The sequence below is a fragment of the Homarus americanus genome, unplaced genomic scaffold, assembly GCF_018991925.1.
Source record: "Homarus americanus isolate GMGI-L3 unplaced genomic scaffold, GMGI_Hamer_2.0 scaffold19117, whole genome shotgun sequence".
Lineage (NCBI taxonomy): Eukaryota > Metazoa > Arthropoda > Malacostraca > Decapoda > Nephropidae > Homarus > Homarus americanus.
This window is the reverse complement of record NW_024754704.1, coordinates 447,273-465,213: the sequence shown is the minus strand read 5'-3', so window position 1 is coordinate 465,213 and position 17,941 is coordinate 447,273. Positions and strand designations below refer to the sequence as shown.

Below are 17,941 nucleotides of genomic sequence, written 5' to 3'. Positions count from 1 at the left end.
ATAATCATAGTCGTGGTTATAATCATGGTTGTGGTTGTTATAATCATGGTCGTGGTTGGTCGTAGTTGTTATAATCATAGTCGTGGTTATAATCTTGGTCGTGGTTGTTATACTCATGGTCGTGGTTGTTATAATCATAGTCGTGGTTGTTATAATCATAGTCGTGGTTATAATCTTGGTCGTGGTTGTTATAATCATGGTCGTGGTTGTTATAATCATAGTCGTGGTTATAATCATGGTCGTGGTTGTTATAATCTTGGTCGTGGTTGTTATACTCATGGTTGTGGTTGTTATAATAAGTGTCTCTTTCTTCTTTATGTTTTCTCTCATTATTCTTACTCTTTTTGCCTACATTTAACCGACTAATTCCTACATGTTATCATCCAAATACTTGTTCTCATTTTTGTTTTACTTATCGCTGTCGTTCCTTTGTCTCCTTCTCTAGTCTCCGTCTCCTCTCATCCATCTATACCATTCTTATTCTGTCCTTCCATCCCTCCATTCATACCTCCACCTCTCACTATCCCTCTCTCCCATCTCCTTTCCTCGCCTGTTAAGGATAATAATGCTTCAGTCTCTCTTCTTCTCCTTCTCTTCTCCCTTTCTATCTTCTCCATGCATTCCTGTTATTATCTTTTTCTCTCTTCTCCTTTTCCATGTACAGTCAGCCACAGGAATAAGTATATTGTGGATTATAGTAACGTTAGGTTAAGTTAGCAATAGAATAGGTTAAACTAGGCTGGGTAAGTTTACATTAGAGTTAATTTAAGTTAGGCTGGGTTAAGTTAACATTAGATCACATATTAAGTTTGTGTTAGGTTAAGTTAGCATGACGTTAAGTTAAATTTGGCTAGGTTAAGTTAGCATTAGATTAAATTTAGTTAGTCGAGGGTACGGTGGCGTAGATATACAGTAGTTATTGATCACATACGAGAATATTAAGAGGGAACATATTTACTGTGTCACCGAGAAACTCAAATCAGTGTGCTTCTTACAGTCGGCGGAAGCACATGTGAAGGATGTGGTCTGGTGTTGTAGGGAACTTGTGGCCTGGTGTTGTGGGAGAGTTGTGGCCTGGGGTAGTGAGGATGATTTTGTGGCCTGGTGTTGTGGGGATGATGTTGTGGCTTGTTGTTGTGGGGGAGTTCTGGCGTGGTGTTATGGAGATTATGTTGTGGCATGGTGTTGTGGGGGAGTTGTGGCCTGATGTTGTGGGAGAACTGTGGCGTGGTGTTGCGGGGGAATTGTGGCGTGGTGTTATGGAGATGATGTTGTGGCTTGGTGTTGTGGGGAAGTTGTGGCATGGTGTTGTGGGGGAATTTGTGGGGATATCGTGGAGTGATGTCACGGGGAAGTTGTACCCTGGTATTGTGTGGAAGTTGTGGTCTGGTATTGTATGGTTCTTATGGTTGAATATAATACCGATCGTTAATGGAGAATCAGTCAGGTGGTACCCAGTTCAAGTCTCATCTACTAAACTATCCTTGGCTAGTCCCCAAACCCTTGATCTGGCTAATGAGATCATCTGTGCTATGAAGGCGACACACACGACCTGGTCCACTCTCTTCACCTACCACGACACCACATGTTACCTGTACGGCGTCAACATCTATAGTGAGAGCGATGATTCCCTATTAAGTGACACGGTGACCTGCTGGACCCGACTATCTGGTAATGTCAAACTTTGAGATATTATTAAGTTTCTTGTTACTTGGGGGTGTTACTGAGTTACGTGTTATTCGAGGGTGTTATTGAGTTCCTTGTTTCTCGGGGGTGTTACTGAGTTAATGGTTACTCTGGGTGTTACTTTATTACTTCTTACTTAAAGATTTTACTGAGTTACTTGTCACTTGGGGGTGTTATTGAGTTACGTGTTACTTGGAGGTGTTACTGAGTTACTTGTTACTTGGGGGTGTTACTGAGTTACATGTTATTCTGAGGTGTTACTAAGTTACTTGTTACTTAGGGTATTACTGAGTTACTTGTTACTTGGGGGTGTTACTGAGTTACTTGTTACTTGGGGGTATTACTGAGTTACTTGTTACTTGGGGTGTTACTTTGTTACTTGGGGTGATACTTTATTACTTGTTACTTAAGGGTTTTACTGAGTTACTTGTTACTTGAGGGTGTTACTTAGTTGTAATAGCCCCTGTCTCATTGTTGACAGTAATATTATATAAATGTGGTTTAATTACACTTGTCTTGTGTAATTCCATCAATCACAGTAACTGTCCATGAGCAGTGAGATGTCATGCAGTGATCGTGTGGTCCATTCATTGAACACAAGATCGGTAACTTTCCACTGGAGGGCGTTTCTCTATTTAGACCTTAGTTCAGGTACAAGAAGCCCCCCTGTGATCACTCAGTTAATACTCAACCCTCAAGAGAAACAGACATATTGATAAACAAGTTTCATATACAAGCCGTCAAAGTTTCTAACATCCTAGGTCATTTCAGATAGTCGCGACGATATCTTTTTTAAAAGTCTACATAGTTACTTGTTCTTAAGGGTATTACTGAGTTACTTGTTACTTGGGGTGTTACTGAATTACTTGTTACTTGGGGTGTTACTGAGTTACTTGTTACTTGGGGTGTTACGGAATTACTTGTTACTTGGGGTGTTACTGAGTTACTTGTTACTTAGGGTGTTACTGAATTACTTGTTACTTGGGGTGTTACTGAGTTATATGTTATTCTGGGGTATTACTAAGTTACTTGGGGATGTTACTGAGTTACTTGTTCCTTGGGGGTATTACTGAGTTCTTTGTTACTTGAGGGTGCTACTAAGTAACTTCTTCCTTGGAAGTGTTTGTGAATTACTTGGTACTTAGGAGTGTGAGTGAGTTACTTGGTACCTAGGAGTGTTACTGAGTTACTTGGTACCTGAGAGTGTTACTGAGTTACTTGGTACCTGAGAGTTACCAGCCGTCTCCACTCTCTCCTGGAGAATACGTGGGAAAAGGAGAAAATCCCCCAAGCTCTTAAAGTTGCTTCCATTGTCAATATTTATAAGAACAGGGGGACCGGTCAGATTGTGCAACTACAGTGGGATCTCTCTGCTCTCCGTAGCTGGCAAGATTATTGCCCGAGTCCTCCTAAACAGACTTCTTCCTGAGGCGAAAAACTTCCTCCCAGAATCTCAATGTGGTTTTAGACCATCACGTGGCACCACTGACATGAACTTTGCTGTCCGCCAGATACAGGAAAAGTGCAAAGAACAACGTCGTGACGTATACATGGCTTTCATCGACCTAACCAAGGCCTTCGACTCGGTCAACAGGGAAGTCCTCTAGTGGACCCTCAGTCGTTTTGGCTGCCTACCGAAATTCATCGCCATTGTGAGGCAACTCCACGACGGTATGAACGGCAGTGTCCTGCACAAAGGCACCCAGTTCTTCCCCATCGAAACAGGGGTTAAACAAGGGTATGTACTGACACCAACTCTCTTTTCCATCTTCTTTGCTGCCTTCCTTACTCGTGCCAGTGCCAATTTAGCCAGCGGGGTGAACATCGAGTGGCGGGTGAAGGGGAGTCTTTTCAACATAAGACTACTCCAGGCAAGAACAAAGGCGTCGCCAGCTTCCATTACTGAACCTCAGTATGCAGACAACCTCACCCTTGTTGCTCACACTCCTATTCAGACGCATATACATACTCAGATTCTCTTTCAACCTGCCCCTGATTCAGCCACACCTCCACCATCCATTCAGCTTAACGGTACTACACTCTCTAATGTTGCCCACTTTCGGTATCTCGACTCCCACCTGTCCACCACCTTAGACATCGATGAAGAGATTCAGCATCGGATCAGATGAGTATCTCAAGCCTTGGGCGGACTCCGAAATCGTGTCTTCAGCTGTAGGGAGCTGAAATTATCCACAAAGTTGCACGTACATCGAGTAGTGGTCCTGCCCACCCTACTATATGGCAGTGAGACATGGGTCATATACAGGAGGTACCTCAAGGCACTTGAAAACTTTCACCAAAGTAGTCTACGTTCCATCCTCCGAGTTCGCTGGGAAGACAAGACTACAAATGCCAGCATTCTTGCTGACACCAACTGTAGGAGCATCGAGGCTACCATTATCCATGAACAACTACGTTGGACTGGCCATGTTACCCGCATGGACGACAGTAGACTGCCAAAGCAGCTAATTTACAATCACCTAACGAATAGTCAACGTAACGCTAGCGGGCAATTGAAAAGGTATAAGGATAGTCTTAAGACAAACCAGAAAAGGTGCCAAATCGGACCCCTCACCTGGGAGTCGATTACTCCACATAGTAACGCTTGGAGGAGCACCACACGAGAAGGTGTTAATACTTTCGAGTTAGCCCGACTGCAAATCGAGGCAGATAAGCGCCAACGTCGGAAAGACGCTGCCATCGCCCCTCCCACAGTAGATGCAGCCCTCCACATGTGCAACGAATGTGGACGACGCTACTGGTCCCATATCGGGCTCTTTAGTCATCTCAAAACTCACTAACCTAGGTGACATCCCTAATAACCCATATCATTTTACCACAGCTGGATGATCGTCATACTCGATTCCGAGTGACAGCAAAGTAATGTGTGTGTGTAATAATAATAATAATAATAATAATAATAATAATTAACGGTTTATTGAAAGAGCTTGGCAGCCAGAAAGCTGAAAATATACAGTTACATATTTGGGGAATGGGTTACGAATTACAAATAATATACAAGTGTGTGTGTGTGTGTACAACAACTTGAACTTAACTGAAATATTTTTTTTTGCACTTGTGTAACCCAACCAAACCTAACGCAACCTAACGTAACTTAACCTAACCTAAATTAACCCAACCGTTTATCACGTTAGGTACAGCACCACGTGTTGACTGTGACGCTGTGAGAGGCTCCGGGGCGACGGAAAACGGAGTCTATGATATTTATCCCAGCAGGTAAGTTCTGCCTTAATTAGTTACGTTAGGTTAGGTTCGGCTACGCTAGGTCAGTTTAGGTTAAACTAGGTAAGGTTAGGTTGGGTTAGGCTAGATTAGGTAAGATAAGGTTTGGTTATGTTAGGCTAGGTCAGGTTTGGTAGGATGTGGTTATGTTAGGCTAGGTGAGGTTTGGTAGGATGTGGTTATGTTAGGCTAGGTGAGGTTTGATGAAGTTAAATTATAACAGGTGTTGTAATTATCTAGGTTTAATCTATTTACCTACAGTAATATAACTTTTTCTTATGAGATAATGTGTTCTTTCCAAGGGTTGAGGTGTATAGTGACCTTAGAGACACAGCAGATGGGTGAATGGTTAGTTATTCAGTTTAATCGTAATACATGTTCTTATTGATTCAACAGACTGTATATGAAGACATTGCTCGTATACAAACAATGCACAATGATAGACAAAAGTCGTGTCGTGAAATTTGGTGAAAACATATGCCGAAGGCCTAAACTTTTGGTGCGCTTTGCCTTGTGGTGGGGCTCTCATAATGTTTCACGAGTTATATTTCATCTTCGGACAAAACTGTGACACGACTTTTGTCTTTGATTGTGCATAGTAGACATTGCATAAAAAATAATTTAGACACTGCAGGTATACAAATATTTTACATAGACAGTGAAGATATACAAACAGTATACACAAACATTGCAGGCACAATAGCCAGACTCGAAGGTATAAAAATAATATACATTGGTAAAGCAGGTATCGAGAATTTGGCTTCTGAGAAAAGTTTAGGCTCATGGTATCGAGGGGAAAGTTTTAAGTTGGATAAAATCATGGCTCACCGATAGAACGCAGAGGGTCAGCGTAGATGGTGTTAAATCTGAGTCGGGCTGTGTAACCAGCGGGGTTCCCCAGGGGTCAGTACTAGGCCCACTCTTGTTCATAATCTACATAAACGATCTAGATACTGGGATCAGCAGTGACATAAGCAAGTTTGCGGATGACACCAAGATAGGGCGGCAGATTAATTCAGGGCAGGATGCAAACGCACTACAGGAGGATTTAAATGAACTGCAGGAGTGGTCAGAAAAATGGCAAATGAAATTCAACACCAACAAATGCAGTGTACTTGATATTGGAAGAACAAATACTGTCAATGTATACAGCCTTAACAACATCAACCTAGAGAAGTCGACTTGTGAAAGAGACCTAGGGGTACTTGTAAGCCCGGACCTACGGTCTAGAAAACAGTGCGTTAATGTTCGAAATAAGGCAAACAGAGTATTGGGTTTTATATCTAGAAGTGTAAGTAATAAGAGTGCAGAGGTCTTATTGCAACTATATCTTGCTCTAGTCAGGCCGCACCTCGATTATGCGGTTCAGTTCTGGTGCCCTTATTATAGAATGGAAATCAATTCACTGGAGTCTTTGCAGCGAAGAATGACGAAAATGATTCCGGGACTTAGAAACCTTCCATATCAAGATAGGTTAAAGAAACTAAACTTGCATTCCCTAGAAAGACGAAGAGTGCGGGGAGATATGATAGAAGTATTTAAGTGGTTGAAAGGAATTAATAAAGGGGATATAGATACAGTTCTTATAATATCAGAGCAGGATAGGACTCGGAGCAACGGATTTAAGTTGGATAAGTTTAGGTTTAGGAGGGAGATAGGAAGAAACTGGTTCACGAATAGGGTGGTGGACGAGTGGAACAAGCTTAGCAACTTTGTAGTAAGTGCTGGAACATTGGAAAGTTTTAAAAGGAGGATAGATAGATTCATGGATGATAGAGAGTGGTAGTAACTCTCGACAGGAGCTGCCAGGCACAGGCCAACCGGCCTATTGCAGACTCCTTATGTTCTTATGTTCTTATGTACTTTAACTGTGTAGCATACTGTAAAAAGAAAGAATACATATAGCCATTGCAAAATAAATAATAGCAGTGTACTGTATTTGTTATAGATTTGATGCATATACTAAATCAGTAAAACTAACTAAATGTAGAAAATCATGTTGTTTGTCAGTTCCTCAACAGGTGTGAATGTGTACTGTGAACTTCAGGGGACTTATGCCTGGACGATCTTTCTCTCTCGTAACTCCATCTCAACGCACTACAACTTCACAAGACCCTGGCAAGATTACAAGAATGGCTTCGGGGACCCTCTTGGAGAATATTGGCTAGGTAATTAGGAGTTCTCGGATAACATGACTAACCTAACCTAACCTAGCCTAACATAACTTAACCTAAGCTAATGGTAACCTAACCTAACCTATCAATAACTTTACCAGTATTAATCAAACCTAACCTAAACCTAACTTAACCACACCTAAACTTTCTGAACGTAGCCCAACCTAATACTAACCTAACCTAACAAAACTCTAACCTAAACATGCCTAACTACTAATCTAACCAATTCTACCTCTAACCTAACATAACCTAACCTAACTTAACCTTACCTAACCTAACCTATTGTAACACTAACACGACCCTAACTTAACCTTCAGGTGCTTCGAATTTATTATTACATTTCAGTTTTCTTTTTAAAATTTCGCGTAACTAACAATTATTATATTTAAAACTTTGACGCTCACTTACAAACACAAAGAACTTAATGAGGTTCACTTACAGGCAATGAGAACCTCCACGCTGTGACTGGGGGTGGGAAGCAGTACATCCTGAGGGTGGACGCGACCAGACTGACCGGTGAATCAGGAACTGGAGAATGGGACGTGTTCATCGTGGATACCGAAAGCAACAAGTATATGGGTCTTCTCTCCTCAACATGATTTAACTGTCACCATGATAACACTTAACATTATCCAACCTTACATGATAGAAATTTTAACATGCTAAGCCTTTAATATGATACAGCTTTAACTTGATACAACTGAATATGATACACTCTTAAACTTGAAACATGACACACGTTTAAGATAAAACACTCTTAGCATGATACAACCTAACCTGATACACTCTTTACATGAAACCTTTAACATGATACACGTTTTACAGTATACAACCTAACATGATACACTCTTAACATAATATAACCTAACATGATACAATCTTGCATGATAAACCTTTTACCATGTTAAACTTTTAATATGATACAGCTTTAACTTCATACAACCTAACATGATACACTCTTAACATGATACAACCTAACAGGATACATCTTAATATGATGCAACGTAACATGATACACTCTTAATATGTTACAGACTAACAGGATACATATTACCATGATGCAACTTAACATGATACACTTTAAGCATGATTCGACCTGGCATAATAGCCTGTTAACATGATACAACCAACACGATAGACTCTTAATATGATACAACCTAACATTATACACTCTTAACATAATACAACCTCACATGACACACTCTTAACACGACACAACCTAACATGACACAAGCTAACATGATACAATCTGAACAGGATACAACCTAACATGACATAAGCTAGCATGATACAATCTTAACAAGATACAACATAATATGATATACTCTTGACATAATACAACCTAATATGATACAACTTAACATGATGCATCTTAACATGATACAACCTATCATGATAAACTTTTGCCACGATAAAACCTAACATGATATATCTAAAAAAAGATACTCTGTTAACAAGATACTCCAATTGAACCTGATAAATCTTCATCATTATACACCTTTAACAAGATACAGCCTAACATGATACAATTTAACATTATAAACTTTTAACATGATACAACCTAATGATATACATTAATATGATATACCCTTAAAATGGTACAACTTAACATGATATATCTTAACATAATACAGCCTAACAACCATTAACCCTCTCACCCACAGCTATCGAGTCACAATAACAGGATATAACAGCGTCAGCAGTACTCTCGGGGATGACCTGACTTACAACAGTGGTATCTTTTTCTCTACAATCGACGTCGACAATAGCGGTGGTAAGTGTTTTGTTGTTTACTTGATTATAAACAGGTGATGATGTTGTTTACTTAGACAGATGGTGGTGTCGTTTACTTTATTATGGACAGGTGGTGGTGTTGTTTACTTCATTATGGACAGGTGATGGTGCTGTTTACTTCATTATGGACAGGTGATGGCGCTGTTTACTTCATTATGGACAGGTGATGGTGCTGTTTACTTCATTATGGACAGGTGATGGTGCTGTTTACTTCATTATGGACAGGTGATGGCGCTGTTTACTTCATTATGGACAGGTGATGGCGCTGTTTACTTCATTATGGACAGGTGATGGCGCTGTTTACTTCATTATGGACAGGGTGTTGTTTATTCTTTCCTTATAAACTGTTCTTTTATAAACCATTATTTTTTCCCATTCTTGATATCATTTCTTTAAAATTATCTTCCATTTTTTTTAACTGTTTCTTGTTCTTCAAATTTTTATTCCAACAATTCTGATCTGCTTTGGGGTTAATATTTTATAATTACTTTACTTCTATATTTATATTCCGAAGATAAACTCTTACTGTAATTGCATTTTCTCGAAATGAAATGTAATTTACAATATTCCTGAAGGTATATTTGTTATGGGGGTGAGGAGTTTGACTTTGCATATTTTGTTACAGTAGTAGTATTAGTAGTATTATTAGTAGTAGTAGTATTAGTAGTCGTAGTAGTAGTAGTAGTAAAGCAACAACAAATTACCCACGTGTTTTTTACAGGCTGCGTTACTCAGCGTGGAGGTGGCGGCTGGTGGTACTCTGGCTGTAGCTGGGCTCACCCTACAGCACCTCACGGCAACACTGACGGTAGCTCTAGCGTCTTGTCTTGGTACTATTTCACGCCCACTACTTCAGGCTGGGTAGGACTGAAGCAACTCAAGATGATGATTCGTCCTAAATAACACTAACCAAAGATACTTCCTGAAACTAACATTAATTATAAATTGTATAATTAATAAAATACAGTAAACATATAATTAACAAAGATGGTGTAAATTAATATAACACTGTAAAGATGTAGTTAACAAAGAAGGTATAATTTAGTATAACATTGCAGTTGTCTCACTTTTCCCTTTAATCACATATAATATTGTAGTGGACGTCTCCCCTACAACTGCCTACAACTGCGTAGCCACAGCCACCACACGGCACCTCCACGCATTCCGACGTGCCGTCGCCTAGCAACCAAGCGAGAGCTGAAACCAGATGTTACCGTATCTTAGCAACGGAACCAGTCACCGGCGACTTTCTGGGTTTTCCCAACATGACTCATAGCGGCTGCTGCTGGGTATATAAGCTCTGTCTCTCCATTGAGATTCATTCTGACCATTCTTCTTCAACAAGCAACACCTCCTCCTCCGCCGCTGCCTGGCTGCCTTAGCTCCTCCTCCGCCTGCCTGGCGGTCCTCGCTCCCGACAGCGAGCATGGCGACCCACCAGCTGTCCTTCTCTGAGCTTCCTCACCAGCCAACTCTCATCCTGCCCATTTTCCTGAACAAGCAACACCTCCTCCAGCAAGCTCCTAGCTGTTAACATTTATTCAACCAAGAGGCCAGCAACAGGCAACATCTTCTCTAACGAAGCTCCTGCACATCTACCTCCTTCAACACGCTACTCACCGAACGTCTTCTACTGAGCAGCCCCTAACCACACGGTATCTCCAGCACCAGACTGTCTATCATATAACTTATATATTATACAAGAAAACCACATTAGAGTTTCCTTCCATCCTGAGTGCTAGACAACATTAATATCTTGATACCCCTACAATATATCATCTATAATAATATTTTAACATCATTGAAGTTATTACTTTTAGTTCTTTTATTTTTATCCTTTAAATCATCTCTTAAAATATATCTATTGTCTACGTATTAATAGTTTTGTAACACTTATTTTTATACTTTTACCTATACTGTACCATTAGAAACCATTATACCATATAGCGTCAGTTCAATAAATATTCCCATTGCAATGATATTATTAATGTTTTGCTGTAGCGACATGATCCTGACTGTGTGTCTCCCAACACATCCCATGCACATTACCAGATTACTGTATATCAACTATACTCTGCTGTAAAAGTGTGTATATATTTGTGATATAAATGTTAAAAAAGGAAAACTAAAGGGTGATAAACGTGGTAACATTCTAACATGTACTGTATATAGTAACACCATGTTACATGTGGTAATCCAGGTAATACTAAATGCTATACAGTACTGTAATTCACTGAGGTAAATGTACAATATATAACAGGTGCCACTAAGAAGGCTCGCTCTGGCTCTCACTTGGCTAATCCGTGTCAATATTGTTCTTATTTTCCACTCTGTATCTGTATTTCTCTGGCTAAATATACTGTTTCAATATCATTATCAATATCGCCCATGAAGACGTGAACTTGCGTGTTTAGTGACTATCCACTTCCAGCTTCCTCATTTGAGGTAACAAGATGGGAACTCTAAACCCATCCCAGATATTTGAAAATCGTTCATTCGAGCCCCACACCAAGACAAAGTATCACAAATTCGGGCACTAGATGGAGTTGTACCTTGTGGGAAACTTTCCACTTTTCACATAAGCTACTGCAAATAGAAAGTAAACAAATTAACACAGAAATTATTGTAAAACACCACCGTAATTAGGTCCATCCTGTCATCTCTTGTTGAGGTACCACAACAGAACAATTCTAAATATCATTAGTAGCACGAAATTTTAAATAAAGAGATAGAGATTAAATGAACGTATAAAAAAATTAAATACTTAAAGATTAAAAATATATCTTCAAATTCATGAAAATAAAATCATTGCACCGAGTGACTATTTCCCGCTTATAGTGAGTTTCATAAGTAATACCAGAATGTCAAGACCTTAAGAGAGATAAAGTAGGACCAGATGAAGGACGTTTCCTGTGTCATAAAGATGATCTAGCAAGAGACTCACCAAACATCAACAACATCCCATAACAACATCACCCCCACAACAACATCACCCTCACAACAACAGCACCCTCACAACAACATCACCCCCACAACAACATCACCCTCACAACAACATCACCCCCACACACAACAACAGCACCCCACAACAGCATCACCACACACAACATCGCCTCGCAACAACAGCACCACCACAACCAACATCTGCCCCCTGGCAACATCCGCCCTCACAACAGCATCACCCCCACAACAACCAACACCCCCACCAGCAACGTCGCCCCGCAACAGCATCCGCACGCCCTCACCAGCAAGCAGCACCACCGCAGCAACGTCTTTACAGCAACGCATCACCCCACAACCAGCAGCGCCAGCGCCCCAGCAGCATCCTTCCCTGACAGCAGCACCCCCACGACAGCATCGCACAACAGCAGCACCAGCGCCCCCTGTAATACATCACCCTCTGACAACGGCTGCCACCACCAGTGACATCCCCACCCCACAACAACATCTCGCCCCCACAACAGCACGCCAGCGCCCCCAACAACATCGCCCTCACCAGCAACATCTTTACGAGCAACCAACGCCCCCACAGCAACATCCACTTATCACAGCAACAGCATACTCACCAACAACAGCACCCCCCACAACAACAGCGCACAGCATCACCCTCCCGCAACCGGCTGGCACCCTCCACCAGCAGCAAGCATCCCCATCTTTACAACAACGTCCTTTACAACGACATCTTACAACAACGTCCACCCGCCGCAGCAGCGAGCGCCCTCCCGCAGCAACGTCACTTCCAGACAGCAGCGCCACCACTGCCCAGCAAACATCGCCCCCGCAACCGGCATCCGCCCCCCCACAACAACAGCGCCAACCCCACAACCAGCATCACCCTCCACAACAGCATCACCCCCCGCAACCTTGGCACCCACTCACAGCAACATCTTTACCATGGCATCACCACAACATCACCCTCACAACAACAGCACCCTCACAACAACATCACTCCCACAACAACATCACCCCCCCAACAACATCACCCCCACAACAACATCACCTTCACAACAACAGCACCCTCACACAACAACATCACCCCAGGAACAACAGCACCACCACAACAACATCACCCCCAACAACAACATCACCCCACAACAACAGCACCAGCACCCCCACAACAACATCACCCTCACAACAACATCACCCCACAACAACAGCACCCTCACAACAACATCACCCCACAACAACATCACCCCCACAACAACAGCACCAGCACCCCCACAACATCACCCCCCACAACAACAGCACCCCCACAACAACATCACCCCACAACAGCACCAGCACCCCCACAACAACATCACCCTCACAACAACAGCACCACCACAACAACATCACCCCCACAACAACATCACCCCCACAACAACAGCACCAGCACCCCCACAACAACATCACCCTCCACAACAACATCACCCCACAACAACAACACCCCACAACAATACCCCCACAACAACAGCACCCTCACAACAACAGCACCCCCACAACAACAGCACCCCCACAACATCACCCTCACAACAACAGCACCCTCACAACAACATCACTCCCACAACAACATCACCCCCACAACAACATCACCCCACAACAACATCACCTCCACAACAAAGCACCCTCACAACAACATCACCCCCACAACAACAGCACCACCACAACAACATCACCCCCACAACAACATCCCCCCACAGCAGCAGCACCCCCACAACAACATCACCCTCACAACAACATCACCCCCACAACAACAACACCCCCACAACAACATCACCCCCACAACAACAGCACCCTCACAACAACAGCACCCCCACAACAACAGCACCCCAAACTCCTCACAACAACAGCACCCTCACAACAACATCACTCACAACAACATCACCCCCACAACAACATCACCCCCACAACAACAGCACCACCACCAACACACCACAAACATCACCCCCACAACAACAGCACCAGCACCCCCACAACAACATCACCCCACAACAACAGCACCAGCACCCCACAACAACATCACCCTCACAACAACATCACCCCACAACAACAGCACCCTCACAACAACATCACCCCACAACAACATCACCCCCACAACAACAGCACCAGCACCCCCACAACAACACTCACCCCAACAACAGCACCCCCACAACAACATCACCCCACAACAACAGCACCAGCACCCCCACAACAACATCACCCTCACAACAACAGCACCACCACAACAACATCACCCCCACAACAACATCACCCCCACAACAACAGCACCAGCACCCCCACAACAACATCACCCTCACAACAACATCACCCCCACAACAACAACACCCCCACAACAACATCACCCCCACAACAACAGCACCCTCACAACAACAGCACCCCCACAACAACAGCACCCCCACAACATCACCCTCACAACAACAGCACCCTCACAACAACATCACTCCCAACAACAACAGCACCCTCACAACAACATCACCCCCCACAACAACGTCACCCCCACAACAGCAGCACCAGCACCCCCACAACAACATCACCCAACAACAGCTTTTACAACAACATCCACCCCCACAACAACAGCGCACCAGCACCCCCCACCAACAACATCACCCACTCACCCAACAACAGCACCACCACAACAACATCACCCCACAACAGCATCACCCCCACAACAACAGCACCAGCACCCCACAACAACATCGCCCTCACCAGCATGCCCCCCACAACAACAGCACCCCCACAACCCAACATCACCCCCACAACAACAGCGCCTCCACAACAACAGCACCCCCACAACAACAGCACCCCCACAGCATCACCCTCACAACTTAACAGCACCCTCACAACAACATCACTCCCACAACATCACCCCCCACCAACAACATCACCCCCCACAACAACATCACCCTCTTAACAGCAGCACCCTCACAGCAGCTTATCACCCCCACAACAACAGCACGCACTTTACAACAACATCTTGCCCCACAACAACATCACCCCACAACAACAGCACCAGCACCCCCACAACAACATGCCCTCCACAACAACATCACCCCCACAACAACAGCACCCTCACCAACAACATCACCCCACAACAACATCACTTCCCCACAACAACAGCACAACGCCCCCACAACAGCATCACCCTCACAACATCACCCCACAACAAATATCACCCCAACGCTTGTGCCTCACAACAGCATCACCCCCACAACAACATCACCCACAATAACAGCACCCCCACAGCAAGCTTGGCACCCTCTATATATCACTTCCCCACAACAACGCGCCCCCACAACAACAGCACCAGCACCCCCCACAACAACATCACCCTCCACAACAACATCACCCCACAACAACAGCACCCTCCACAACAACATCACCCCCCACAACAACATCACCCCCACAACGAAAGCGGCACCAGCACCCCCACAACAACATCACCCTCACGACATCACCCCCCCACAACAATATCACCCCAACAACAACAGCACCCTCACAACAACATCACCCCCACAACAACATCACGCCCCCACAATAACAGCACCCCCACAACAGCGGCACCCTCGCAACAACATCACTTTTTACAACAACAGCTTTACAAGCGGCCCCCAACAGCGCCCACAACAACAGCACCCCACAACAACGGCACCCCACAACAACAGCACCCCCACAACAACAGCACCCCCACAACAACAGCACCCCCACAACAACAGCACCCCAACAAAAGGAGCATCCCGACTCCAACACCACCATATTAAAAACACTTCTACAACAAACAAAATTCCTACAACAACATCCAAAAGCTTTTAATGACAACAACAGCACCAATAACAAAACTCAAAAACAACATTCCCAGCACAACATCCCCAAAACAACCATCCCAAAAACAACAATACCCCCACAACAATGCAAACACTAGTAACCAACCCCCTCACAACACCCCTACAAAAACTTCACAAAAAATCAGCTGGCAAGAACACTGCTACAACAACATCCTCCCACATTAACAACAACACCCCTAAAATGTTTACCTCCACAAAAATAAAACTCCACAACAGTAACACCTGGAGAATATATGGGAGAAGGACGAAATCCCCCAAGTTCTTAAAGTCGCCTTGATCATCAATATTTATTAGAACAAGGGAGACCGGCCAGACTGTGGCAGCTACCGCGGGAATGGTGGCACTACTGACATGATCTTTGCTGCCCGCCAGATACAGGAAAAGTACAGAGAACAGCGTCATGACCTGTACACGGCCTTCATCAACCTTACTGAGGCCTTCGGCTCGGTCAACAGGGAAGTCCTCTGGCGTACCCTCAGTCACTTTGGCTGCCCATCAATATTCAGTGCCACTGTTAGACAACTCCATGCTGGTAGGAGTAAGCCAATGATGTGTACTGGCACCATCTCTCTTTTCCATTTTCTTGGCTGCCTTCCTTACTCGTGCCAGTGCTAATTTAGCCGGTGGGGTGGACATCCAGTAAAGGATGAAGGGGCTTTTCAACATAAAACGACTCCAGGCAGGAACTAAGGTGTCGGCCCCTTTCATCACTGGACTAATATGCAGCCGACCTGACCCTCGTCGCTCAACACTGAACACGACCTGAACACCTACGCAGATGCGTATGCACACTTCGGCCTTGAGGTGAATGTACGTAAGACTCAGATTCTCGTTCAGCCTGCCCCTGGTTCAGTCACATCTCCACCATCCATCCAGCTTAACGGTAATACTCTCTCTAATGTTACCGACTTCCAGTACCTTGGCTCCCACCTGTCCACCACCACAGATATCTGGAGAAATAAGACAATGCGGAATGAAATGTAACTAAGATTAATAGTGTTATGAACTTTGTATCATGTCACTATGCTTAATAATCAATTGTAATTAAGATGAAATCGTCTGAGACTAACTAATTATGTATCAGATAGATCACCATGTAATACTAATGAACACCTTGTTCTCTGCAGGTTTTGACCACATCAATATTGAATGCGTCAAAAGGCGAGTTTCAATCATTCCCTTCGACTTGCCCGTCACCTGAACGTCCTTAACCAAGGCGTTTACAATTATTATTATTATCATTATTATTATTATTATCAATATCATTATTATTATTATTACTGTTCCACAACGATGATGTCTCCGCACTATTCATGGTTAGAATTATAATTTGGAAAAATATTTACAATGACGTTGCTCCATCAGTCAGCTAAAAATATATCAGGAAATCTTTTAGGTTCTTACAACACAGTGACGCACACTGTATTGTGTCTGAACGTTTGAAGATTTCACCAGAAAACCGGAAATAACGAATTATTATACAAGGTCCTCCTCTACATCCATGACGTCATCATTCGTGAAACGCAGGAAATGGGGCAACCGCATCCCGTCTGTTTGGTCAAATGGTCCCCAGCCAAAGCAGGTAATAACTTCTCGTAAATTACTTTTTATGATTGCGGCCACAGCCTTACTTACCGCCCAATTCTAGTGCGTCACAGTCTTTATGACGCAGGTCAATGGGTAAAGAAAATGATTTAATTCACTATGGTAATGATAGTTTAAAATAAATTGGGCAAAAAGTGTAAAAAAAAAAAAAGTTAAAATTGCTAAAAAGTCACGTGAATGCGAAAGGCTCTGTGATTGGTTGTGACGTCACAGGTTGGCTCGAGCCGTCGAGCAGGTGCCTGGAGGCAGCCAGCTGTGATGTGTGTTATTACCAACATACATACAGGACTTGTGGCCATATACAATGTTGATATACACAGGCATACCTTATTTTTAGGTTAAAATAAATTACTGCTCAAGTATCACCGTGTGCATTTGCTGGCTGGGTGCCAACATGATGCAAGAGACCGATAACTCCAACATAGAAGTTTTCATCACTGTTCTCTATTTCATGTCTGGAAAATGTAAGTTTTCGTCACTGATGTCCTTATTTAATGTTGTGGAAGGGCTAAGGACGACCATGGCCAGGGGATGGGCTTGAGATGCTCAGATGACAAATGTAATTTAACGTGCTTCATAGCTGGATGGCGGAGTTCTTGATAATACTCTACAATCATA

General features: G+C 43.4%; 1 protein-coding gene across 1 annotated transcript; it reads left to right on the top strand.

Moving 5' to 3' along the window:
* The first annotated feature begins 625 nt into the window (after nucleotides 1-625).
* On the top strand, nucleotides 626-10,073 carry LOC121856031 (tenascin-like). The gene is made up of 6 exons (XM_042351295.1): nucleotides 626-1,671; nucleotides 4,842-4,923; nucleotides 6,940-7,097; nucleotides 7,545-7,674; nucleotides 8,768-8,877; nucleotides 9,619-10,073. The coding sequence occupies exons 1-6, from the start codon at nucleotides 1,020-1,022 to the stop codon at nucleotides 9,798-9,800; spliced, it is 1,314 nt and encodes a 437-aa protein (XP_042207229.1). The 5' UTR covers nucleotides 626-1,019; the 3' UTR covers nucleotides 9,801-10,073.
* The last annotated feature ends 7,868 nt before the right edge of the window (nucleotides 10,074-17,941 follow it).